The sequence below is a fragment of the Macaca mulatta genome, chromosome 9, assembly GCF_049350105.2.
Source record: "Macaca mulatta isolate MMU2019108-1 chromosome 9, T2T-MMU8v2.0, whole genome shotgun sequence".
In the NCBI taxonomy this organism is placed as follows: Eukaryota; Metazoa; Chordata; class Mammalia; order Primates; family Cercopithecidae; genus Macaca; species Macaca mulatta.
The window spans coordinates 99,140,772-99,163,036 of NC_133414.1; the positions used below are offsets into that span (position 1 = coordinate 99,140,772).

At 37.9% G+C, this 22,265-nt stretch overlaps 1 protein-coding gene across 50 annotated transcripts in view; it reads right to left on the minus strand.

Annotated features, from left to right (window-relative positions):
* Positions 1-3,214: 3,214 nt before the first annotated feature.
* The window catches only part of SGMS1 (sphingomyelin synthase 1), a 314,409-nt gene continuing 295,358 nt past the window's right edge, over positions 3,215-22,265 (minus strand). For 49 of the 50 annotated variants that reach the window (XM_077945130.1, XM_077945145.1, XM_077945147.1 and 46 more), the window contains 3 exons: positions 8,871-9,024; positions 5,591-5,757; positions 3,215-4,940 (listed from right to left, as the gene is read on the minus strand). In XM_077945130.1, the coding sequence (XP_077801256.1) occupies positions 4,761-4,940; positions 5,591-5,757; positions 8,871-9,024 (501 nt within the window). In that variant the 3' untranslated portion in view covers positions 3,215-4,760. 50 annotated transcript variants of the gene reach the window in all.

Consider the following 22,265-nt stretch of genomic DNA (forward strand, 5'->3'; position numbering starts at 1 on the left):
CCACCACACCAATAGAGCTCCAAAAAGAAAAATAGTGGATTACAGTTAAAACAGATACAAGACACAGACACAGACCCTCTCTGAGGAGGACTATTTAGCAAAGCCCAAGTCAAAAGGGAAGGCCAAAAATATAGCAGAAGAATCTGGAGCTAAGAACCAAAAGAAACTTCTAGAAATAGTCAACATTGTAACAGAAATGAATAATGCCTTTGATAGGCTCATCATTAGAACAAAGATGGCCAAGGAGAGTAGTATCAGTGAACTTGAAGATGCGTCAATAGAAACCTATCAGACTGAAAAAAGGGGGAGGCAAACATCCAAGAACTGTGGGACAATTTCAAAATGTGTAACTTATCATCATGGGAGTATCAAAAACAAAAGAAAGGGAAAACAGAGAAGAAAGAAGTAATAACGGCTGACAACTTTTCAAAATTAATGACAGACACCAAACCACAGACCCAGGAAGCTCAGAGAACATCAAAAGTCAAAAATAAATACCCTTCTCCCCCAAAAAGTCTACACCTCCGCATTTCATCTTAAATCTGTAGAAAGGCAAAGATAAAGATAAATTTTTGAAAGAAGCCAGAGGAAAAAGCATATTACCTATAGAAGAAAAGAATAAAATTATGGCAGACTTCTTGTGAGAAACTAGGTAAGCCAGAAGAAAGTGGAGTGAAATATTTAAAGTGTTGAAAGAAAAAAAGCCAGCCAACCTGCCCTGTAAGAAATGGGAAGTTCTTCAGGCAAAATGAAAATTATGTCAGTTAGAAGATTGAACTACATAAGAAGAGCATCAGAGAATAAATAAGTGAAGGTGAACAAAATTTTTAATTGTTCTTAATTGATCTGTAGGGTAATTGCTTGTTCAAAGTAATAAATGTCATAGTGTATTGAATGATTATACCACATGGATGAGTGAAATGAATGACAGGAATGTTCTAAGGGCAGAAATGAGAAATTGGGAATGTGTTGTTATAAAATGTCTACACTACACTTGAAGGCAGGCTTGTATTTGGAAAAAAGTTTATACTGTAAACTCTAGGGCAACCATTTAAACATTCGTAAAGAGAATAACTGGCATGCTAAGAGATAAAATAGAATCATAAATTGTTCAAAACTAAAGGAAGACAGAAAAAGGAAGGGATGAAGAGAGGACAAATGCAACAAACAGAAAAGAGTTACAAACATGGTAGATATTCATTCAGTTATATCAACTATCACCTTAAATGTGAAAGGTCATTTCATTTCCTTCTGACTTGCACTGTAAACTAGGAAGTGGATAAGTATTTTAAGGTGCTGATAAGTAGAATACCAAGTCAACAGTTTTGACTTGTTCAAATTGTTTCTTGATCCAAGGGAGAAAAAAAAATAAAGGATGTCAATATCTAGTGATCCAAACAGCATATTGTTTCCTAATAAATTCAGAAATCTAGTTGACTTTTTGTATATTGGTGGTCAAATTAAGGTTGGCATGGATTTCCATTGTATGAGGTATTTATTATGAGATTTATCAAATTGATCAAAATTTGGCATGTGCTTGGGATACAAATAAAACATATAGCAATTAAGAAATCAGTCAAATTTTCCTCTCACACCTTATGGTGTAAATTTCTTGCTCCTCAGTCCACAGTAAGAGTATGCTTTACCACCATAGGCATAGGTTTCTCTCACTGCAGACTCTTACTGAAGAGTTTATGAAAGCTCACAGTATTGGTCGGGGAGGGTGGATACTTGGGTTCCAATAGGATTTTTACCAGTTACCAGTTGCATGCCCTTGGGCAGGTTATTTAATATATCTGAGTCACTTTGGTCTATCTGTAAAATGGGAACGATAATTACACTTTGTGGTTGTGTGAGGGTTAACTAATACATATAAAATGTCTAACTTGTTAAGTGAGCCAAAAAAAAAAAAAGACATTGAGAAAGCACATGTCCTTATACAGGCAATCCTTACCAAGTATACTACGATTCTCTAGAATATAATGAGCTTTCTCCTTGTCCTTCCTGGGATTTGCACACTAGAGACCCAGAAGATACGTCAATTCATGAATCAGTGTAGTCAGCCATGAAGAACAATCAGCAGTGGATTTTGTGATACATATGTGGCATGTAAACTCATAATAAATTTTTATATAATTATTTCTAGTTTTTTAGAAAAAAAGATCCTATTTTTAGTAAGTGCCAATATATCATTTCCACTTACTCAATTTACTTTCCCTTCCATATGGCAGCAGTCAATAGTCAAAGTTAGTGAAAGGCTGTAACAGTTAAATAAAGACCTATCCAAGGGTTTGGCTCTATTTGCCTAAAGAGGCCACCACATTTCCCCTGTCTGATACACAAGTTTAAAGCCCCACACAGGAAGTTTTACTGGTTTTAATTTCTCTTTTTTTTTTTCCCCAGAGATGGAGTTTCACTCTTCTGCTGGGGCTGGAGTACAGTGGCATGGTCATGGCTCACTGAAGCCTCTGCCTCCCCGGCTCAAGCGATCCTCCCACGTGTCTCCTAAGAGGCTGGGACCACAGGTGTGCATCACCATGCTGGGTGGGTTAATTTTTGTATTTTTTGTAGAAACAGGGTTTCATATTGATCAGGCTGGTCTTAATCTCCTGGGTTCAAGTGATCAGCCCACCTCGGCTTCCCAAAGTGCCGGAATTACAGGCGTGAGCCACCACACCTGGCCTCTGGTTTTATATTTCTAGCCTCCTTGACACATCCTTTATCAAAGAGACATCTCCACTGTTGACATTTTCCTTTAGTCACCACATCAGAAATAATAATAACCATTTTTTCTTTGTGAATAGTTCTTTTCCATTACCACTGGTTATCATAGTACTATTACTCTATTTCTCACTTTGGATTTACGTTTCCTTTCCATCTACACTGGAGAAGCTATATTACTGCCAGGTATAGGAAGAAAAAAAACAACTTGGCTGAAAATTAGAGAATGCAAAATGTTAGTAAACATTGTTGTAAAGTTTGAATTTAAATTATAAGTGGCTCTTTTTACATATTAAAAAACTGCATAGAATTTACTGAAGATTAGAATATATTTTAAGGAATCCCAAGAAAAACAAATCCAGATAATTATTAAAAGTCCCATGTCAAGCAAAAACACTCCATGAAGAAATTCTGAAACTGATTTTCTATCTTGCTTTAATGACTTCATTTATGACTTCTATGGAGAATGTGAACACAGTAGAAATAACAGCCATTTATTTTAAGTATCAGTTTTTATTAAAAAGTGCATCTTGATTAATTTATGATCTAGGTAAGCTGTAAGATACCAGTATACTCTCTGGAATAATAACTTTACAAAGATTTAAAACAAACAAAATTTTAAAAGCCTTTTTATTTCCTTCACCATTATTGTTTTACAATACAAATATCACCTTGTGAATACACAAAAAAATCCTACGGAAGATAATTCTGCTGCACGTAAAATACAGAATGGATATATATACTTCTTCATTCTTAAAAAACTATTTTGTTCTCCACATTGGCAAGTATAGAATAGAATACTTCCCCAAACATACGTATGTTAGGAGTAAAACTTAAGAGTTACATGCAGTTTCTGCACAAATATCTTTTAAAGAAATAGATCTCTTTTTTGTTGTTCACCAACAAAATTGTCATGAGAGTATGGATAACTAATTCATAGCTTTCAAGTTTTAGGTAAGTGATCATTTTCAAAACTCTCTTTAAGAAAAGATATTCATGGCTGTTTTCATTGAGTAGTTAAAATCGAACTACCAAATAGACGATAAAATAATTTAAGTGGTACATGTCATTGCTACCTGATCACAATATGTGAACAGGCTCTGACTCTAATTAACAACCTCATTATTTAAGTCATTGCAATTTTAAAACCATAAGCAGTCTTCTGATTCAATTTAGCTATAAATGCAAAATTTAGTAGTGTATACATATATTTATATTTTCATGGAATACTTTATTTTAAATAAAAACATTTAAGATTGCCTACTGACCATACAATCAAGACAAGAAAGGCACTAGAAACATAGACAAATTTCTCTCCCAAGATGCATTTTTAAATTTTAACTCTCTTCTCTCTGACATGTTAAAAATCTTTAAATTTGGTTTTCATAACATCATTTTGAAAAATAAAGTTAGGAAATACTTAGAAAATCACTTTATAACAGAATCTTTTTTTTTTTTGCACTTTTTGAAACACTGTCTTTGCTGATTTTACAAAACCCAAAGTTACCAAACCTTTCTGTGTCTATCATTTTTATTTGAATATCGGTGCAACAGGTAGAAAGATTTCAGAATCAAACCCCATTCAGGTGCTTAGAAACCTTCATAGAGACATTTGCTAGAAAATGGCTTACAGCCCAATCTTTGGGGCAAGAGATATGAAAAGTATGTTTTCCCAAGAAAATAATACGCTTTATTTCCAGATGTGACTGGAAAGACCAGAACTTATGATATAAAAGCTTACATTTATGCTGTTGCATCATATACAAAGGAACATGGTGGTTGCGGGTTATGTAAATCCCAAACTTATGAACAGGAAATGTGTACAGTGCATGATAGGTTAAATTTTTCTTTATTGTTGTCCAACGCAGGTCCTTTGGAGAGAAAAAAAGATCACAGTGCTGACCAGGTAACTCAATAGGTTAAGTCAAGGTAACCATTGAAAGATAATAGGAATAGGGAGGTGTTTATTTTATGGCATCTTCTCTCATGGAGTTCTTAGCACTTCGGACAATTTGTCTTTTCCCCACATTGTACAGCTGTTATGTGTCATTCACCAGCCGGCTGTATTTAACTTGCCTACTGAGGTGGACTACTGGCCAGGGGAAAGGCCAATGGTAAGATCGAGGTACAATTCCTTGGACATTCTTTTCAAAGTACTGAAATGGCCTGTACCACCACACCCTGGCCAGGAGGTTCATCTGGGAAGCTTCCTTTAGCACCTAGGATAACAAAGAAACATAAACACATTTCTTACAATCTTTCACTTTAAGTTCAAATACTTGCCATGCTAAAATTCCCAAAGGATCCCATATCTACCCTACGTGTCCACCCACATATCCCAGCTTCTCTCTGTCACCACCATTCTACACTCCACACTCATCTACAAACTGAGCCACATCTCAGTAGAAAAACAACGCCAATTCTGGGAGGGCAAGGAGAACTTATGGCTCACTCATCTCTTGCCTATAAATAAATACCTCAGTTAGCTTTTTAGGTATTCCTCTTCTATGCTAAAAATATTAACACTTAATTAAATGTTAAGTATTAAGCTTGTGATGTGCCCAGGATAGGGAGAAGAGGGTAGGAAAGTGAATCAAGCAAGGAGGGACACAAGCTTAGAAAATATTTTTCATTTTTCATGGATAATGAAAGTGTGCTACTTATTCTAGAAGGAATTCCTTACACCATTAATGAACTTTTTATTCTTAATTCTGAAGAGAATCAGTGTCACAAAACACAATACAATCTTAGTTGATTACCTCTTAAGAAAGAGAAACTTAAGACATCCGTGGGTTCTTTGAACCCTGCCCAAGCCAGCAACACCAAGCCAGAAGCAATAGAAGCTAAAATCAAAAGCGGAGAAACTCACTTGCTGATTGGCCATAGTGTGATACCACCAGAAGAGTCTCGTGGTGATGTAATATGCCACCACCACGTCCACAGTGTAGTGGTCATGCGCTAAGAGAATACAGAAGATTCCAACTACGCTGAGAAGCCAGCAAATCCAGTGATACCACCAGAGTCGTCGAGGGGAATCTGAAAGGGGGAGAGATTTGCAACAGTCCCATTATTCAAATGACATTAAGGGCACTCAACTATGCCTCTACTAATGCTTCTGAATCCAATTACCTTGAGTCTTCCCTTCTGAAAACAGACCTAGTGAATCTAAGGGCTTTCATTTATCTGTAACCAAGGTTAGAACAGAAACAGCTTTTTATGATGTGATTATACTAGTGATAGTAATTCATATTTGGTTATTGATTCATACAATCATAAATAGTGTTTAAAAGATGAGTCTAATCAGATAAGGACAGGTTAATGCACCATGCTTCATTTTTAAAAACTGTCCATTGACATTTAAATTTACCTCTAGTTAATTTGGGGTTGATGTTCTATATAAAAATCAATACCTTTTGGTCCATAGAGCCTAATACAAGGACTAAGCAGTCATAATTGATTTAACTGTACTGCTTTCCAAGTTTTGCAACCATACACTAATCTGAAAGTCTTTGAGATTTTCATTTCTCAAATACAAACAGAAAAGCATCCAGATGCCTGGGAATTCTACTTCAAGTGCCTTCTCAAAGGCTGAATTGTGTCAGATAAATACTTGTCTGTACCTCCATTTGGGAAATTACCTGAGAAAAACATCAAAATTTCTATTAGTGCAGGCCTTTCTACCTTGGATTCTCAATTGTGGGATTCAGAGGCTCTGCAATGTTAGGCAAAATGTTGTTTGAATATGATCTACACTCTCCACACCAGCATGAGCAGTTCAGGCTTTTATTGGATTCTCAAGGGGTCCAAGAACCAGTCATTCATTCAACCAATATTCACTGAGCCTCTTACATACCAGGGACAGGCAATGCTCTAGGTACCTGGATCAATGAATAAAAAAGGCAAGAAGCCTGCCTTTGTGGGAAGATCCCTTCCTAGTGGGGAAGAGAGATAAGAGACAATACTTATAATAAATAATTTACATAATAATTTATGTTAGGTGTTAAAGGCTGTGGAAAAATAATAAAGTTGAGCTGGATAAGGGGGATCAGAAGTATAGGGAGTGAAGGGCAGTTTGCAAATATTAAATGGAGCAGTCAGGGTAGGAATATTCTAATTATATTAGTATTCGATACCTTGAGAATACAAAAACAAGAAACAGCTACCATTCAATCTCTGTGTGACTCTGTAAGTATCCATATATGCCATCTAATTTTAATTTTCACAAACTTTTTCCCACCCCATGAAGCAGATGTGAATATTGCATTCTAAACATGAGGAAACTAAGACTTAGAGAGGTTAAAGTTTCTTCCCGGGGTCATAGAGCTAGTAAGTGATAGTACCAAGGCCTCTGCCTCTCACTATGACACGCTGCCTTATTGTCAAGATGGATAAGGCTTGACCCCATTAAAGAATTTCAGGTATCAGGCAGCAGGAGCCAGGAATCCCTCCCCCAGGGCTGCTGACATCTGGCCTATGTGATTCCCACTGTCCACATCCAGTTACATCCCAGTCCAAGGGCTGGATTATGCCCTGACAATTCTGAATAGATCTTGCTAGAATTCACTATATCTGCTCACATACTAAGTATAAGCATTGGAACATCTATTCTCCCTTTTCTACCTCAGTGCCCTGAAGTGCATCTCTCTCCTCTTCCTATATTTCCTTATCTTAGTTTTTCAAGAACAAAACTAGGTTTCGGCCTAGTCCGCTACCTGTTTTCTCTACCCCATAATCCATCCTGTTATCTGCTGATTCTATTAGTATCTTGAAGTGTCTGCCACTTCTCTCCATCCCTGATGCCATCAGGCTAGTTTTCTTTGTTACTGCAGCAATCTCCTAACTTTTCTCCTGGTCTCCGGTTTTGCCCCCCATCCAGTCCATCCTGCAAGCTGCTGCAAGAGTGATTTTTCCCTCTTCAAAGACAAATGACACTGCCCCACTGGTTACAACCCCTCAATGGGCACCCGATCTCCATCAGCTGAGAGTTCAGACCCTCTTCTCATGGCTTAAGCACCCTCTGTGATCTGGTTCCCACTTACCTGTCCGTTCTCATTATTACCCCTACTCTGAATTCCAACCACTTAAACTCCCACAGAGTACCAAATGCTCCCAAGACACCTCCAGAAGGCAAAGCATCTCCCTCCTCTGTGATACCACAGCAGCCTGGTTCTACCCATTGCTCTTCATGGAAACCCTCTGCATAATGCTTATCAGACTGTTTCTAACAATGTGATATTGAGGATAATAAAATTTTCTGTAAGTAGAGAAATGAATAAAAATGTGTAGTTCATTTCTAGCACTGTACTATTAATAGCAATTAAAGTGAATGGACCAAAATCTCCTATCTCAAAAACATAATCTGAGGGTAAATAGTGGCAGAAGAATATAAATGGCATCATGCCATTTATGTATATACATTTTAAAAACCACAAAACAATAATAATACACAAGTACAAAAAAATGGATGGAAATGATATAGGAAAGGAATGAAAAGGCTTTAATCATATATTAACATTTCATTTCCTTTCTAAAAGGGTTACCTGAATTAAATATGACAAAATGCTCATATATATTAAATCTGAGCCATGTATGCGGTATCTATAATATTATTTTGTGATTTCACAATAAAATATTTTAAGTACATTTCTTAAGGACAATGTACCATTTAGTATCTGCCTCAGCCCTGAGCCCATAGCCTTGTTGAGGACAGGGATGAGTCTGACCCATCACTGTACCCTCAGGCATGTAGCATAGTGCCAAGTGCTGAAAAAATAGTTGCTGCATCAACACATAATCTACACCCAGTCAGGCTTGATCCTGGATTTCTGTGTCCCTTTGAGATTTCCATCTGGCTCCTTACAGCAGCTGTATAACTGGCTCATGACACACCCTGCAGGCTGTGCTTGGAACTCCCTCCACCCCAGTACTACAGATGACACTCCAGGACACCTCCTCCTCAGGAAGACCAGTTCTGTCCTTCCACATATTTCCCTGGGTGCCAGTTGCACGGTGATGAGATGAAGCTGTGACCCTCCTAAAGCCTCCAGTCTTGCTTCAGCAGATTTTCCAGAAAACGAGCTTTACCAGAGGACCAGAGTTCATGAGAAATGGCAGGTGAGGAAATTACAATGGAAGTCTTTTAGACTTACACTCTTTGATAAATAAGTAGGTGAGTGTTAGCATGACCGTGTGGCCGCTGTACAGATAGTCCCCACACATGTTGTGAGAGCCAGTGATAGACAAGCCACCTCCAGCAATGAGCTTCATTATTCTCCGCAGTTGGGCTTCCCAGTCTCCAAAAAGCTGACAGAAAAGAAGAAAAAGAAGATTCATTACAAGCCCACATGAAAATATGCTAAGATGACTATTCATATCCAGAATTAAGCTTATATTAAGACACATACAATCCCCACCATGAAGTTTGCCCACTCAGTGTTTACCATTCCAAGAGTAGCCCTTGGAGGGAAAAAATGGTCCTACAGATGAATCATGTGGCTTCAGGACTTTTCAAAGTTAGCACTTTTTAAAGCACATGTCAGTAGATGTTTACCCAATTTTTCAAAAATTACAATGATAGGGAAACACTACTTCTATCTGACTGACTGAATAATTGCTTTAGTGTAACTATCATTTAGGGAAAAGAAAATTTAAATCTATAGTCTAGGAAAAATTTAAAGATGTATTATTACCATGGTTGGCCTAGAAGACAACTGTCCTGCTAACTTGGCTAAAGGTTGGGGTAGTCAAATATATGAATATTTTTGGGATGTGGATGTTCAGGGATCATGTTGAAACAAGGGATGTGCCTTTAATCTTCTCAAATTACTTGGGGAGCATTGGATAATTTTCCAGATTATAAATTAATTTACCTATCTATGATACAAGTCTGTGCTCAGCACCAGATCAATAAATAGCTTCAACAACTCCTTCAATGCAACCTTTATTTGCTCTGTCAAGTAAAATGTGTGACTGTCTATATTTTCTGCTTGTCAGTACTCTTTGAAATTCTGGTTGCCCAATTTAGTTACCATGATCCCTTTTCAATATTTAACTGATAAGAATCCAGCTTTGGGAAACACGTTTTATTATAATTTCCTTTAAAAAAATTATCAAGACTTCTGATTAACGATGGAAGGATGATATGTCAGTGAAGTGTGGGAAATTTTAAAAAAAAGGTAGATTGAGCACACCACACAGAGGATATAAATTTCCAAATCCAAAGTGATCACTCAATGCCCAACATAATGGAAGAAAACAGACCTACATATCAAGACTCAGCATCATAGGATTTCAGAATCTGGGGACTAAGAAGAGACTCCAAAGCCTCCAGAGATTAAAAACAAGCTTTATATGAAGGATCATTAGAATAAGACTTTTCAAAAGCCACACTGAAAGACAGAAAACTTTGAGAAAATGCCTTTAGATTCTGCGGGGAAACGATTTCCCACTTAGAATTCTGTACCCAGCCATATTACCACTAAGCATAAACTGAAGGATAAACTAAGGATAAATTAAAGCCTTTTTCATATATACATGATTTTAAAATATTTACCACTTATATACTCTTTTCCAGGAATCACAGAGGGTACAGTCTCGATAGTAAGGGAGTAAACATGGAGAAAAGAAGAAACAGGATTCACTAGGATGCCAATAAAGGAGAGATGAAGGACTGCGCAGTAGCTCACAAGTTTGGGCTGGAAAGCAAGCTCTGGAGAGATGTCACCACGGAGATGAACTCAACAGAATACCCAATGCCTCTGGCTATATTGAGAGGAGTTTCATAATTTGGGGGTAAGTGCAAAGAAAACTACTAAAGCTAAAAACCAAGGCAATTACTAACTCTACAGGAAACAAAATGTTGTGCAGAGAAGGAAAGGAATTCTAGGAAACTACATGTCTTGGCCGTGAATAGCATTTACAGAACTGTAATAATGTAAGCACTGCATATTGAGTTAAACAAAGGACAAAAAACTGCACAGTAAAGACAGGATAGGAAGCCTGAACATGTGTAGTGGAGATGGGGTCAGAGAGTAGGGATCATGAAGGAGGAGTCACAGAAGGACACTAAAGCTTTGCCTTCTACAGTGGAAGGCAGTAACAGAGAATGCCTATATTCAAAAATTACAGAGTAGCAATATCTCATGTCATGTGGAGACACAAAAGTAAACACATTTTAAAAATCTAAAAAAAAGAGTGAACGACATAGAGTTAAATAACACAAAGTTCAGCTAGAAGAGTTGAAGCAGAATAGGAAAAGGCACTGGTGGGGTCAGGACAAGAAGACTATTGTTTTTTCACATCAAGTTGTGTAGAACTATTTTATTTTTTAAATTGCATGCCTGTATAAACATGATACTTTTTTTTTAAAGTTTCAAATTAAAAGTTTGGTCTAGTTATGTTATAACAATGGATAAAATGTAGAAGAAAATTATGGCAAAAAAGCTTGGGTATTTCTTCATTTTACATTATTTCATAATGCCCTTCTAACTCTGTGTTTTAAAAATGATAAATCATATCCTCGAGACAGCATCACCCATAATTTGTCCTCTCATTTGAGCATGAAAATCTTTGTGGAGAAACCATGTGTTTGGGCAGAAGGGAGAAATTATCAAGTAAGCCTGGCACTGAGGAAAAAAGCAAAAATTTAATGCTGTATTTCTCACAGGTGCCCTTAAAGCCCCTACGCTTCCTTTTAAACATATCTTCCTATGTTTATCAAACTTCTGCAAAGGGAAAACCTCTTTAAGTTTAGTGGGAAATAGAAAAAGAGAAAGAAAATGTTAAATTATGTTTAAAAAAAGCAAACAAAATACAAGACAAATTACAAAACAGTTGCAGCAGAAACAAGTTAATATCTGTATTGTTTACACAGCACAGAGAAGTCAAGTAAAGTAAGACCAACTTAGGAAACAAAATTTATCAAAGGACCAGGGATGTGACCAGATAGAGGCATAAACTCTGTCAAACAAATATAAATAAAAATGAACATAAGAGGAGCTCATTTTCACATGTTGAATTAGCAAAGCTTAAAAGGAAAAAGAGTGAGCTAACGGTGAGGCAAGCACAAGCAGAGCTAGACTTGTTTAAATGGAGGGGATGGGGGAAGCAGTGGCTGTCTCCGAAGTAGTGCAGGGGAAGAGCAGGCTGCGAAACAGATACCTGGGGGTAAAATCACAGCTCTTCGAACGATTTGCTGTGTGACCTCATACAGCTGAACCATTCTAAGCTTCGAATGAGGCTCAGATATAAAGAATATATTTATTATCATTGGCAAAATCTGAGAAAATAATCATCAATAGTTTACCAGCAATTTAAATAGTCATAACTTCTGACCCAGTTACATTGCTTCTAGGAGTCTACCCCAAAGAAGTAATACCAAATATGAAGAAAAGTTCTATGTGCAAAAATATCCCACCATCACACTAATTACAAAAGCAACAGGCTGGGAGTGATGGCTCATTTCTGTAATCTCAGCACTGTGGGAGAGTTGCTTGAAGCCAGGAGTTTGGGACCAGTCTGGGCAACATAGCGAGACCTCTACAAAAAATTAAAAAGTAAGCTGGGTGTGGTGGCATGTGCCTGTAGTCCCAGCTACTTGGGAGGCTAAGGCGGGAGGATCCTTTGAGCCTAGGAGTTCAAGGCTATAGTGAGCTATAATCATACCACTGCACTCCAGCCTGGGCAACAGAGTGAGACCCTGTCTCTAAAGAAAAAAAGCAACAAACTGGAAACAACCTAAATGGGAACTGTTAAATAACTGTTCAAAACCTGGTCTTTCCGGGGACAGTATTGGCAAGATGGGGTGCCTGCTGTAAATGCATTCTCAGGTCCCAAGGTAGACCAGTGAACCAGAATCTAAGGCAATTTAAATGCACATTAAGATTTGAGAAGCCCTGAACCAGGCTACAGCTGCTTACCAAATTATTTAAAAATAAGTTTACAGTGACTGTATAGTAAGTTTAGATTATAAGCATATTCCTCTATTAAGAGAAAAAACAGGAAACACAATGTTTGGTATAACTATAACTGTTTTACAAACACTATGCGCAGAAAAAGTCTAGAATGTAACATATTAAATGTTAACAGGGTTAGCATAGAAATTGGTAGGATTTCTTCCAGTCTGTCCTGGTGCGGCTTCCCTTCCTCTCCTTTGGCCAGAAAGAGAGGGATTCCCTTGGAGCTCTGTCTGTACCCAGAGTGCAATTCTGGGATGCGCACTGACTTTGAATCCAGGCAGGAAATGTGAATGGAAAAAAGAAAAGAACAAAACAAAACAGGAAACTCTGGACTGGGTCTTTCATACCTTGCATTTTGGTTTCCTTCCTCCATCTGCCCGCTATCATTTGCTTTTGATTCCTCAAATAGCTGATCCATATATTCTGCCCAGTGTTTTTTGGCTGCATTCAGTGTGAAAGAAAGATGGAGTGTGCTTACTCTATTATAACTGGAATTGCAACCTTGCCTATCAGTAGCTTTGGAATGTCTATTTTTGAAAGCAGAGATAATTTAAGGGAGACATAAAAACTTTCAGTGGATACTACAAAGCTGTGACAAGAAAGTCTCATATCTCTACCACTTTGTGCATTATGGTTTCCCAGGGTCACAGAAAACCAATAACCAGTAAAAACAGGCAATATTCTTCAAATTCTAATGAACTATCAAGAAATTAGGTGAACTGGCCAAATCACTCACACAATACCAAAGCATAGAAAGAAAGAGCAGAAGGAAGAGGGAAAGGCTTCTGAATGAGACACACTGTCAAGCACATTTAGAACCAGCGAGCCTTTGGTTATGAAAGACACAGGTTTCCCCAGTGTTTTCTCACTGCTAACACGATGTACTGATGACAGTCTGTTTGCCATCGTTCAGTTTGCAGATGGCCTAGGGCACTGGCTTTTCTTAACTACATTTGCAGAGCAGGGGTACTGACTGCACTTCAGCCCTACTAGGAGGAAGGGAGTAACCTAGAACTAAAACCCATCAAATAATGCTGCACAAATCAATGGCTTTCATAGCTTTGACGGCTTTGGTATAGCTTTGTTGAAGAGCTGAAAGTGAGTACTGAGGACTAGAAATGCTATTTAAAATAAGCATTGACAATGGCTAATGCTGCAGCTTAGAGCAGCCCAGGAAAGTCAGCAAGGCAGACCCTATCTACTGTAGGCCTCCAGTGTTGGAGCCGAGACTGGAATCCAAGTCCCCTGACTATTTAAATGTGCTATTTATAAAACTATATGCTGCCTTGTGCAAGCCTGTCTCTCACAAGCTTGGATAAACCAGGAACTCAATACATATAAAGGAACTTTTCCTTCAGCAGCCTAGGTACCTTGCAGAAGTAATATCATACTATTCCAACTACCATGAACAGCCAGACATTTTCTCAAAAGTCCCTCCCCACCTCCCTCCCTCCCTACCTCCCTCCCTGCCTCCCTCCATCCCTCCTATTAAGACAAATTATATTGTTTTGTTCCCAAAGATCAGTCTTCCTCTAGAACAGAAAATTCATTATCATCCACCAAATGCAAAAAGGCTGCTGTTAAACACTCAGACCAAAGACCATATCCAATACAGGGATCAAGTAAGAGGATCAGGAGGAGGATTGGTGGAATCCTCATCAGTCTGCATCTTCAGCAGTCTGCAACTGAGAAACACACATTACACACTGTGGTCTCCCTCAACATCAACTTCCCAAGTGGCCCAAAACAGCAAAAACTATGCCACTTCCCAAATTTCCACTGGCATGTAACAGCCCTCCTAACCATGACACTTAGAACCAGTGAGTGAGCCTTTGGCTATGAAAAAAGAAGTTTCCGCAAGTATTTTTCAACTCTAACACCATGTGCTGATGAACAGAAAATTCATTTCATCCATGAAATGCCAAAAATGCTGCTCTTAAACCCTCGAAGACCAGATCTGATAAAGGAATCAAGCAGCGGAATTAACGTAAGTTATGAAATGTCCTTTAGCCTGACTTTGTAGTCCCCACTGGGAAGGTAATGTGTTTGAAAGTGTGATGAATGCTTTAGATTTCAAAGCAGCAATGAAGAGGCTCAAAGCTGCCTTTTACAATTTCTCCTGCCTTATTTTACTGTTGGTCAGTAAAAACAGGACTTGTAGGGTAGTTTTACAAAATAAAATAATATATTTTGTTTGTACAGAGATTCCAACATTTTAGCAGTGTTTTCCCATCAATTATCTCACTGTATCCTTATGAGCTTGTCTGCTGGTGAGTGCAGATGTTACTATGCCCATTTAAGAGAGTGGCTTACCAACCAGTACCAAGGTCACATAGAGTGACTCAGGTGGGTTCAGAGCCCAAATGTCTTACCTCTGAGCTAAACAATCTTGCCTTTAGGTCCCTGGAAAAAGCCTGCTATTGTTGCAAACACCTTTCCAAATGACAAGGACAATGCCCAAGGCTGGACAATTTCTCCAGGTTTACTTTTTGTTGTTCTTGTTGTTGTTCTAATGAAATTTAACCAATTTTACGTATGTCATTTATTAATACACAATTGAATAGCTAAAACAACATTTATTCACTATTCACTAACTATTTTTCGTAAGTACAGTTTTTATTTAAATCAAGCTCCCCTGTCTCTATAAAAGTTCTTTTTTTCTTTTTTTGAGACAGAGTCTTGCTCTCTTGCCCAGGCTGGAGTGCAATGGCACAATCTCGGCTCACTGCAACCTCCACCTCCTGGGTTCAAGCGCTTCTCCTGCCTCGCCTCCCAAGTAGCTGGGATTATAGGTGCATGCTGCCATGCCCAGCTAATTTTTTGTATTTTAGTAGAGATGGGGTTTCACCGTGTTGCCCAGGCTGGTCTCGAACTCCTGAGCTCAGGAAATCCACTCACCTTGGCCTCCCAAAGTGCTGGGATTATAGGCGTGAGCCACCTTGCCTGGCCTATAAAAGTTATTTCTATGGAATTCTTTCACAAACAAATTGCACATTTTCTGCCTTCTCTCTTCTTAAACAAAACATTCTCAATTGATTTTAACTTTCCATGCTTTACATTGTGCTATACTGGTCTCCAAGCTCATTTTTATAGGAACAACAATGAGCATGAATCCAACTTCAATGGGCTACCATGCAGGTGGCTCTAGACAAACCATTTTACCATCCTAGCCTCAGTTTTCTCAACTGTAAAATGGCAAGAACATTTTCTCATCCTCAGCCTCCACCCACCAAAGCAAGACAATGTTTATAAAAGTGATTGCTAAAATATAAAGTGTTATACAAATTTCAGGCAGCATTACTTAATAATCCAAGTTAGGTCCATCTTTTGGGGGGTTCTTAAGGGAGAACTCAATGCCAAACAGCCAGCAAGTGAAATATATAGATGATTTTCCTTAAATATAGATCCCTGCAGGACACTCACTGGTGGCCATCTCTTGATCACTCAAGAGACTTTTATGTGTTCTCTATACATATGGTAATCACTCCACTCCTGGAAAGATGTGGTTTTTACCCACAAATATTATGCTCACCACAAATGATCTAAAGGACAAGAGATTTCACTCCTCTTAGAATTCATACATACAACTTTTAAAATAGACTTTTCCCTTTACTCAGCTATGAAATGCTGTCTGCATTTCTCCATTCTCAAACATACTCATCAATTCCTATACTAAGCAGACTTGTGTTTGGGGTAGCGGGTGCCTCTAAGCAATTATCAGCAATAAAACACTAATCTCCCACCAGCCTCTCCTTCCCCCAGCAAAAAAAAACCTTTTAATCTTGTTGTAGTCTCTAACCAGAAGACTTATCAAAGGCTTCATAAAATCTTAAATATAAGTCAGGTATGGATTTCTATTACCCATATTCTTATTTGTCACATTAAAGAAATCTAGAATTTCAGTCAGGCAAGATTTCCCTTTAACAAAATCACATCTCCTTTTGTTAGGAGTGTTGGAGGAGCCTTCAGTCTACCGGGTTAGGAAGTGAGATTTGCAAAAAAAAAAAAAAAAAAAGATTGCCCTTGGCTTTTTAGTTTGAGAAATTATAAATGTGAAAAAGTAGCAAGTGAACACCTGTACACCTGTAAACACTTCATTTCGGCTCATTAATTATCAACATGGTATCACATTTTCTTCTTCTTTCTCTCACTTTTTTTCCTGGGTCCTTTGAGAAGAAGTTCAATAAATTAAAACACCTCACATCTAAATACAATAACAAGGACATTCGCTTCTAAAATCACACTCATGAACTTTAACAATTATATAATACTGCCATACTTAAAAAAGAGTCCATATTCAAACTACTCGATAGTGTCAACAACGTCCTTTAGAGCTTTTTTCCCCCAGTCTAGGTTCCAATCAGAGAATATACACTGAGTTTACTTGTCATGCCCTGATTTCTTCTTAGTCTACTACAATTTATCAGTCTTTTTTTCCTCATGACACTGAAGAGCCCAATCCAGTTTCTTTATAGAATATTGCTTGATTTGGTTTTATCTGAATGTTGCCTTCTGTTTAAATCCAGCTTAAACATTGTTGCCAGGAATATTCCCGAGATGATGCTGTATCCCTCTCAGTGCATCACATTCAGAAGCACCTGATGTCATTTGTCCTTCTACGGGTTTGATCACTTGACTATGGGAGTGTCTACCGTATTTCTCCACTAAATACATACCTTTGCCCCTTTATAATTAATAAGCAATCTGTTATTTTTTAAAATTATGTAAATATTATGATCGCCAACCTTTTACACAAGGGCCTTAGCATCCATTGATGATTCTAAATTATAATTCTTGAATTATTACTGTAGTGGTTGCAAAATAGTAATTTTTTATTTCTAAAATTTCTCTTATTAGTTTTATGATTAGTAACTATATTAGTTATTTAGAGTCACACGTGGTCAGCTCTGAGGCTTTTTAGAATTCCCCAGTAAATGCTTTCTGACCCTGGTTACCTCTTCATACCAGATGGCTTCAGCCATTTGGATCATCTTTCTCACCTTCCCAATGCCTCCCAAACATGTCCCGCTCCACCCTTCCTCATCTCTAATTCAGAAATCCATGCAGAAGCATCATCCGTCTCCCTCACTTGAGTACCAAGAACAGAGACCTGGCTAGTCTTCTTGCCTTTGCCATTTAGTACCTATGAGATATTAGGCTGGTCACATAACTCTGAATCAACTGCAATTTTCTCCCACTCAATGTTATAAGAATTAAATAAAAACACAACATTTAAATTCATATCTGGCACAAAACAGGTGCATATAATTTGATACTACGTAAGTCTACTTCCCTCTGTTCCTCCCAAACACCCTACTATCTCTATCAATGGAGAGAGATGTTTCTAAAGACAGATGTGATCAAATAATATCCCTGCTAAAACTTTTCCTGGCTTCCTATTGCCGATAGATAGAGCCGCAACTCCTTAGTTGGGTGTCAAGGCCCTTTAAAATCTGCCCACAAGATTGACTGCCTGTCTGGAGTCATCTCTGGCCACTTGCCTCATAAGATCCCATTTCCAGATACATCTAACTTCACCTTATTCCCCGATTCTCTTCCATACATGTTTCCTCCAGCTGGAAAACCTTTCCTCCCTTCATTTCCATTTGGCAAACTCCTATTCCTCCTTTGAGATTGGGCTCAGAGGCACATCCACAGGGCAGCTCATGCTCCCAGCACAGGTGCCTCCAGTGTCTGTGCACCCATGGCAACTGGCTCCGCAAGCCTACTGCAGGGAGTCAGAGGGGGATCTGGGGGTTACACTGTCTTTTTCACAGCTTCTGGATGCCCAGAGGGAGAAGGTGCTTGTCTTGTACATTGTGTGTCCTCAAAATTTACCCGTATGCCCACATAGGGCAGGTTCTCTAGAAACGTTTGCTCAGGAAATAAGCAACCTTCTTGACTATCAAATGAAATCACATCAACAATCTGCCTGTCTCACATTCTGTGAAAGTGGTGTCTTCTTTTTAGTTAGAAAGCCTTTCGAAAGGCTAGAATTTATAAAATAATGTAAAAATTCAGACATCAAATGTTAAATATAAGGAGACATGAATAATAAATGCATAGACAGCACCATCAGAATTATGTAAAAAATGCATAGATAAGGAACTAATACACTGAATTGTTAATAGTAGATAGGGTCATGAGTAGTTTTTTAAACCTTCTTCTTTTTGTAGTCTTTCAATATATCTACAAAGAATGTATAGTTTATTTAAAATGAAAACTTCTCTTTTTAAGTGACAGAAAGTATTTAGTACATTGCTATCTTTAATTACTGAAAAAGGAAAAGAATAGTAGCAATGAGAGAAAAGGAAAAGCAAAGACAGATTTAGGATGTGAAAGGTTACTGGAAAGTATATGCAAGAAGTAGCAAAAAAAGAATTGAGAACGAAAAGGAAATTTTTAATAACAATCAGAAACTGGAAGACAAGCAGAAAGTTATGCAAAATCAAGCATTGACAATTTAAGTTGCACACCATCACAGGATGGCAGAAAGCTATTTTGGTAATGGAACACAAGCCATATCCTGAAATACTGATAAGGTTAGTAGGAGCTAATCACAATATCAAACTTTGTCAGTGTGGAGGGCACCTGGAATACTCGGCTACCCAGGAAAGTGAGAAAGAACTGAAGAAGGCCGTAACATCCTAAAGAGCAATGAGTCTGCTGCCTTTTAAGACTGAACTTGTGCCAGCATAGGGACCTGTTAGGCTGATGGTTGTGACATTACAGCTCAGCAGCAAGTCAAAGGAGGTGGTTTCATCTTTCGAATCTGTGCACTGCAGAAAAGCTGACAGTGGCAGAGAAGAACATGAAGGCTGTTCTGCTGTTGCATTTGTATTATATTGCTCCACTGAGCGATCAACCTCAGATGCCTCCCAGACATAACCCTGCCCAAAGTTACGTCTGAGGCAAAAATTAAAACAAAACAAAATAAAACAAAGCAAAACATGTTTTTCAAGTTCAAGAGAATCATTTCACTGAAAACTCCATATTGGATTAATGCACTAGCCAGCTGAGTGTCCCTGTCTTAATGTAATATCTCTCTTCTCAAAGCTTTTCAACTCTAAGGTCACCATGGAGACCACAAAACACACCCAAACATGCATCTCATTTTACTGTTTAGTCACTATTAGATTAACTCATCTGATTATTAAAATGAGAGTCGAAAACAGTGTAAGTTATTTCTTCTCTTCTATTAGCATTAGGCTGCCTGTTTATCTGTTTTTTTTTTTTTTTTTTTTTTTTTTTTTTTTTTTTTAATTTTAAGGAGTTTGTTAAAACAGGAAAAACCTTACCGACAGGAAGCTTACACACCAAAGAATTCTCAAATATTCTGCCCCTTTTCTAAAAAAAACAGTATCATAAACAGTTGTAACAAGATGAGAAGAGGTTGTTTTCATGATGGAACACACCTTTGGAGCTATGATGAGCGTAACATGGGCTAATCAAGGTATCAAAAACTTGCCAGCCTCCAGTGTAAGCCACACACATGTATACCATATCATGGGATATACCAGAAATTTGCAATCTAGAAACTGAACACATCCACTTCCCTTTTCACTTCCTTTTCCCAGGGGCTTATTATTATTGCAGAAACATTTATGAGAAGCCCACTTTTCCTCACAAACTGATCATCTCGAAGGATGATTATTTCTCTGAGTGATTACATTTTGTGAAGCTATACTGCCATCGAGTGAAAGAACAGTAAGACCAATTTTTAGAATCACTACTGTATACTTGTTGGAACATTTTTCTTAGAAGCTGCATATTTTGAGTATTGGCATTAAGGGAAGCATTAAGTACACTAATTACGGGTTTTAATGGCATAGTGAAAGCTTAAGTTCATACGACTGTATTAAACAGGAAGTCATATTCTAAAGCTCAACTCTCCCCCCTTACAGTTTAGTGATGACTGAGTAACTGTCAGAGTATCCACCAAGTGACAGGCCTTAATTGGTGTCTCAAATCATGGAATATCCAATTCTGGAAGCATTGTGCTTTCTGTGTCTTGTCTCTGGGCCTTCTCATCCATATCCACAGCTTTAACCACCATCCAGAATATGATGATTCACAAATACTTATTTTCCAGCCCTGATATTTCCCTCAGCTTTAGACTATATTGCTAAATATCCTGGACACCACCACTTAGACATCTCACAGATACTTTAAATTCTGTGTTTAATCCAAGTCATTATCTCTCATTTCCTCTATACCATGTCATTATACCAGTGGTAAAATCCAGTCCTGAAATCTTTCCCTATTCTCATTCCCTGTATGAAATCTACTATCAAGTTGTATTGATTTGGTCTCTTAAATATTGTTCAAGTCTGTTTCTTCCTTTCCATCCATCCTTAGGGCCAGTAGCTTAGCTTGAGGCCCTTATTACAGCATTTTACACATTTATTACGTAAGTTACAAATTTAAACTAACAGATTCTAAGGTGTTTTCCAAAAAGGTAGGAACTATATTTACCTTACTCATGCCTCATACTCTAGCACCCAAAGCACAGTAGGTCCTTAATGCATGTTTGTTAAATCAGTTCTCACTGGATGAATAAGAGTCTAGGGATTGAAGCATGATGACAATACCAAGTCCTCTTCTTACTTCTGTATAGCACGTTACACTGACACAGCCCCTAGAAACTGTCTCCTTTCATACCTATAACTCCTTAAAACAGATTTCAAAAAGCATCATTAGCTCTGCTTTGCCATTTAGGGAGGGAACTGAGGCTCTGAAAAGTTAAATGACTTGCCCAATGCTAGTAAGTGGTTGTGTAAGACTGTCTTAACCTTGACTTCAGTGTTCCTTTTACTATTAAGTAAATTTGTATTTTTACAGGGGCAATAAGTTCCCTCTCTGTACAATGGTTCAGAGACAGATTGAAGATTCAGTGGCGATGATGTTCAGACATCAAACAGAACTTTGGCCTGAGTAACTTTTAATAAGGTTCCTCTCACTTCTGATTCCCTTAGCCCTAGGTATGATTCTAAAGTAGGCAAAGCTGTCCTCTGAGGCTTCTCTCCAGTGTCACCCTTTTCTCTCTTCAGATACTCGTTCTCAGTGGAGGATTCTAGCCCTTGCCTGACCACTTAATTTCTTAAGCTTGATCTGCCATCCAAGAGGCAGCACCAAGCCTTGGAAGCCTTTCCCAATTCTTGTGCCTAGCTTCAGAAATCTTTCTGTTCCACCTGGCAAGTGTTCTGTTAACAAGCTAAAATTGAATCTAATTAAGTCTGCAGAGCCAACTTTCTATTCAGGGGAAACATAGAGTGACACAAGTCACTTGACACCACAAACAAACAAACGGATAAATCCAGAAAGTGGGATATCCTATAGGACAATTAATCTAATGTCTACAGGCTACTGGCAGAGGGGAAAGGAAGAAAGGACTGCTCTAGAATTATAGACTTAAAAGACAGAACAAGTAAATGTAATATAAAGATTTTGGACCCTAATTTATACAAACCAACTGTAAAAAAAGGAAAAGCATTTTAAGACAATCAAGATATTCCATCAACTTGTAATTGCTGATATCACAGAATTACTATTAATTTTGTTGAACACCAATAGCATTATGATTTTGTA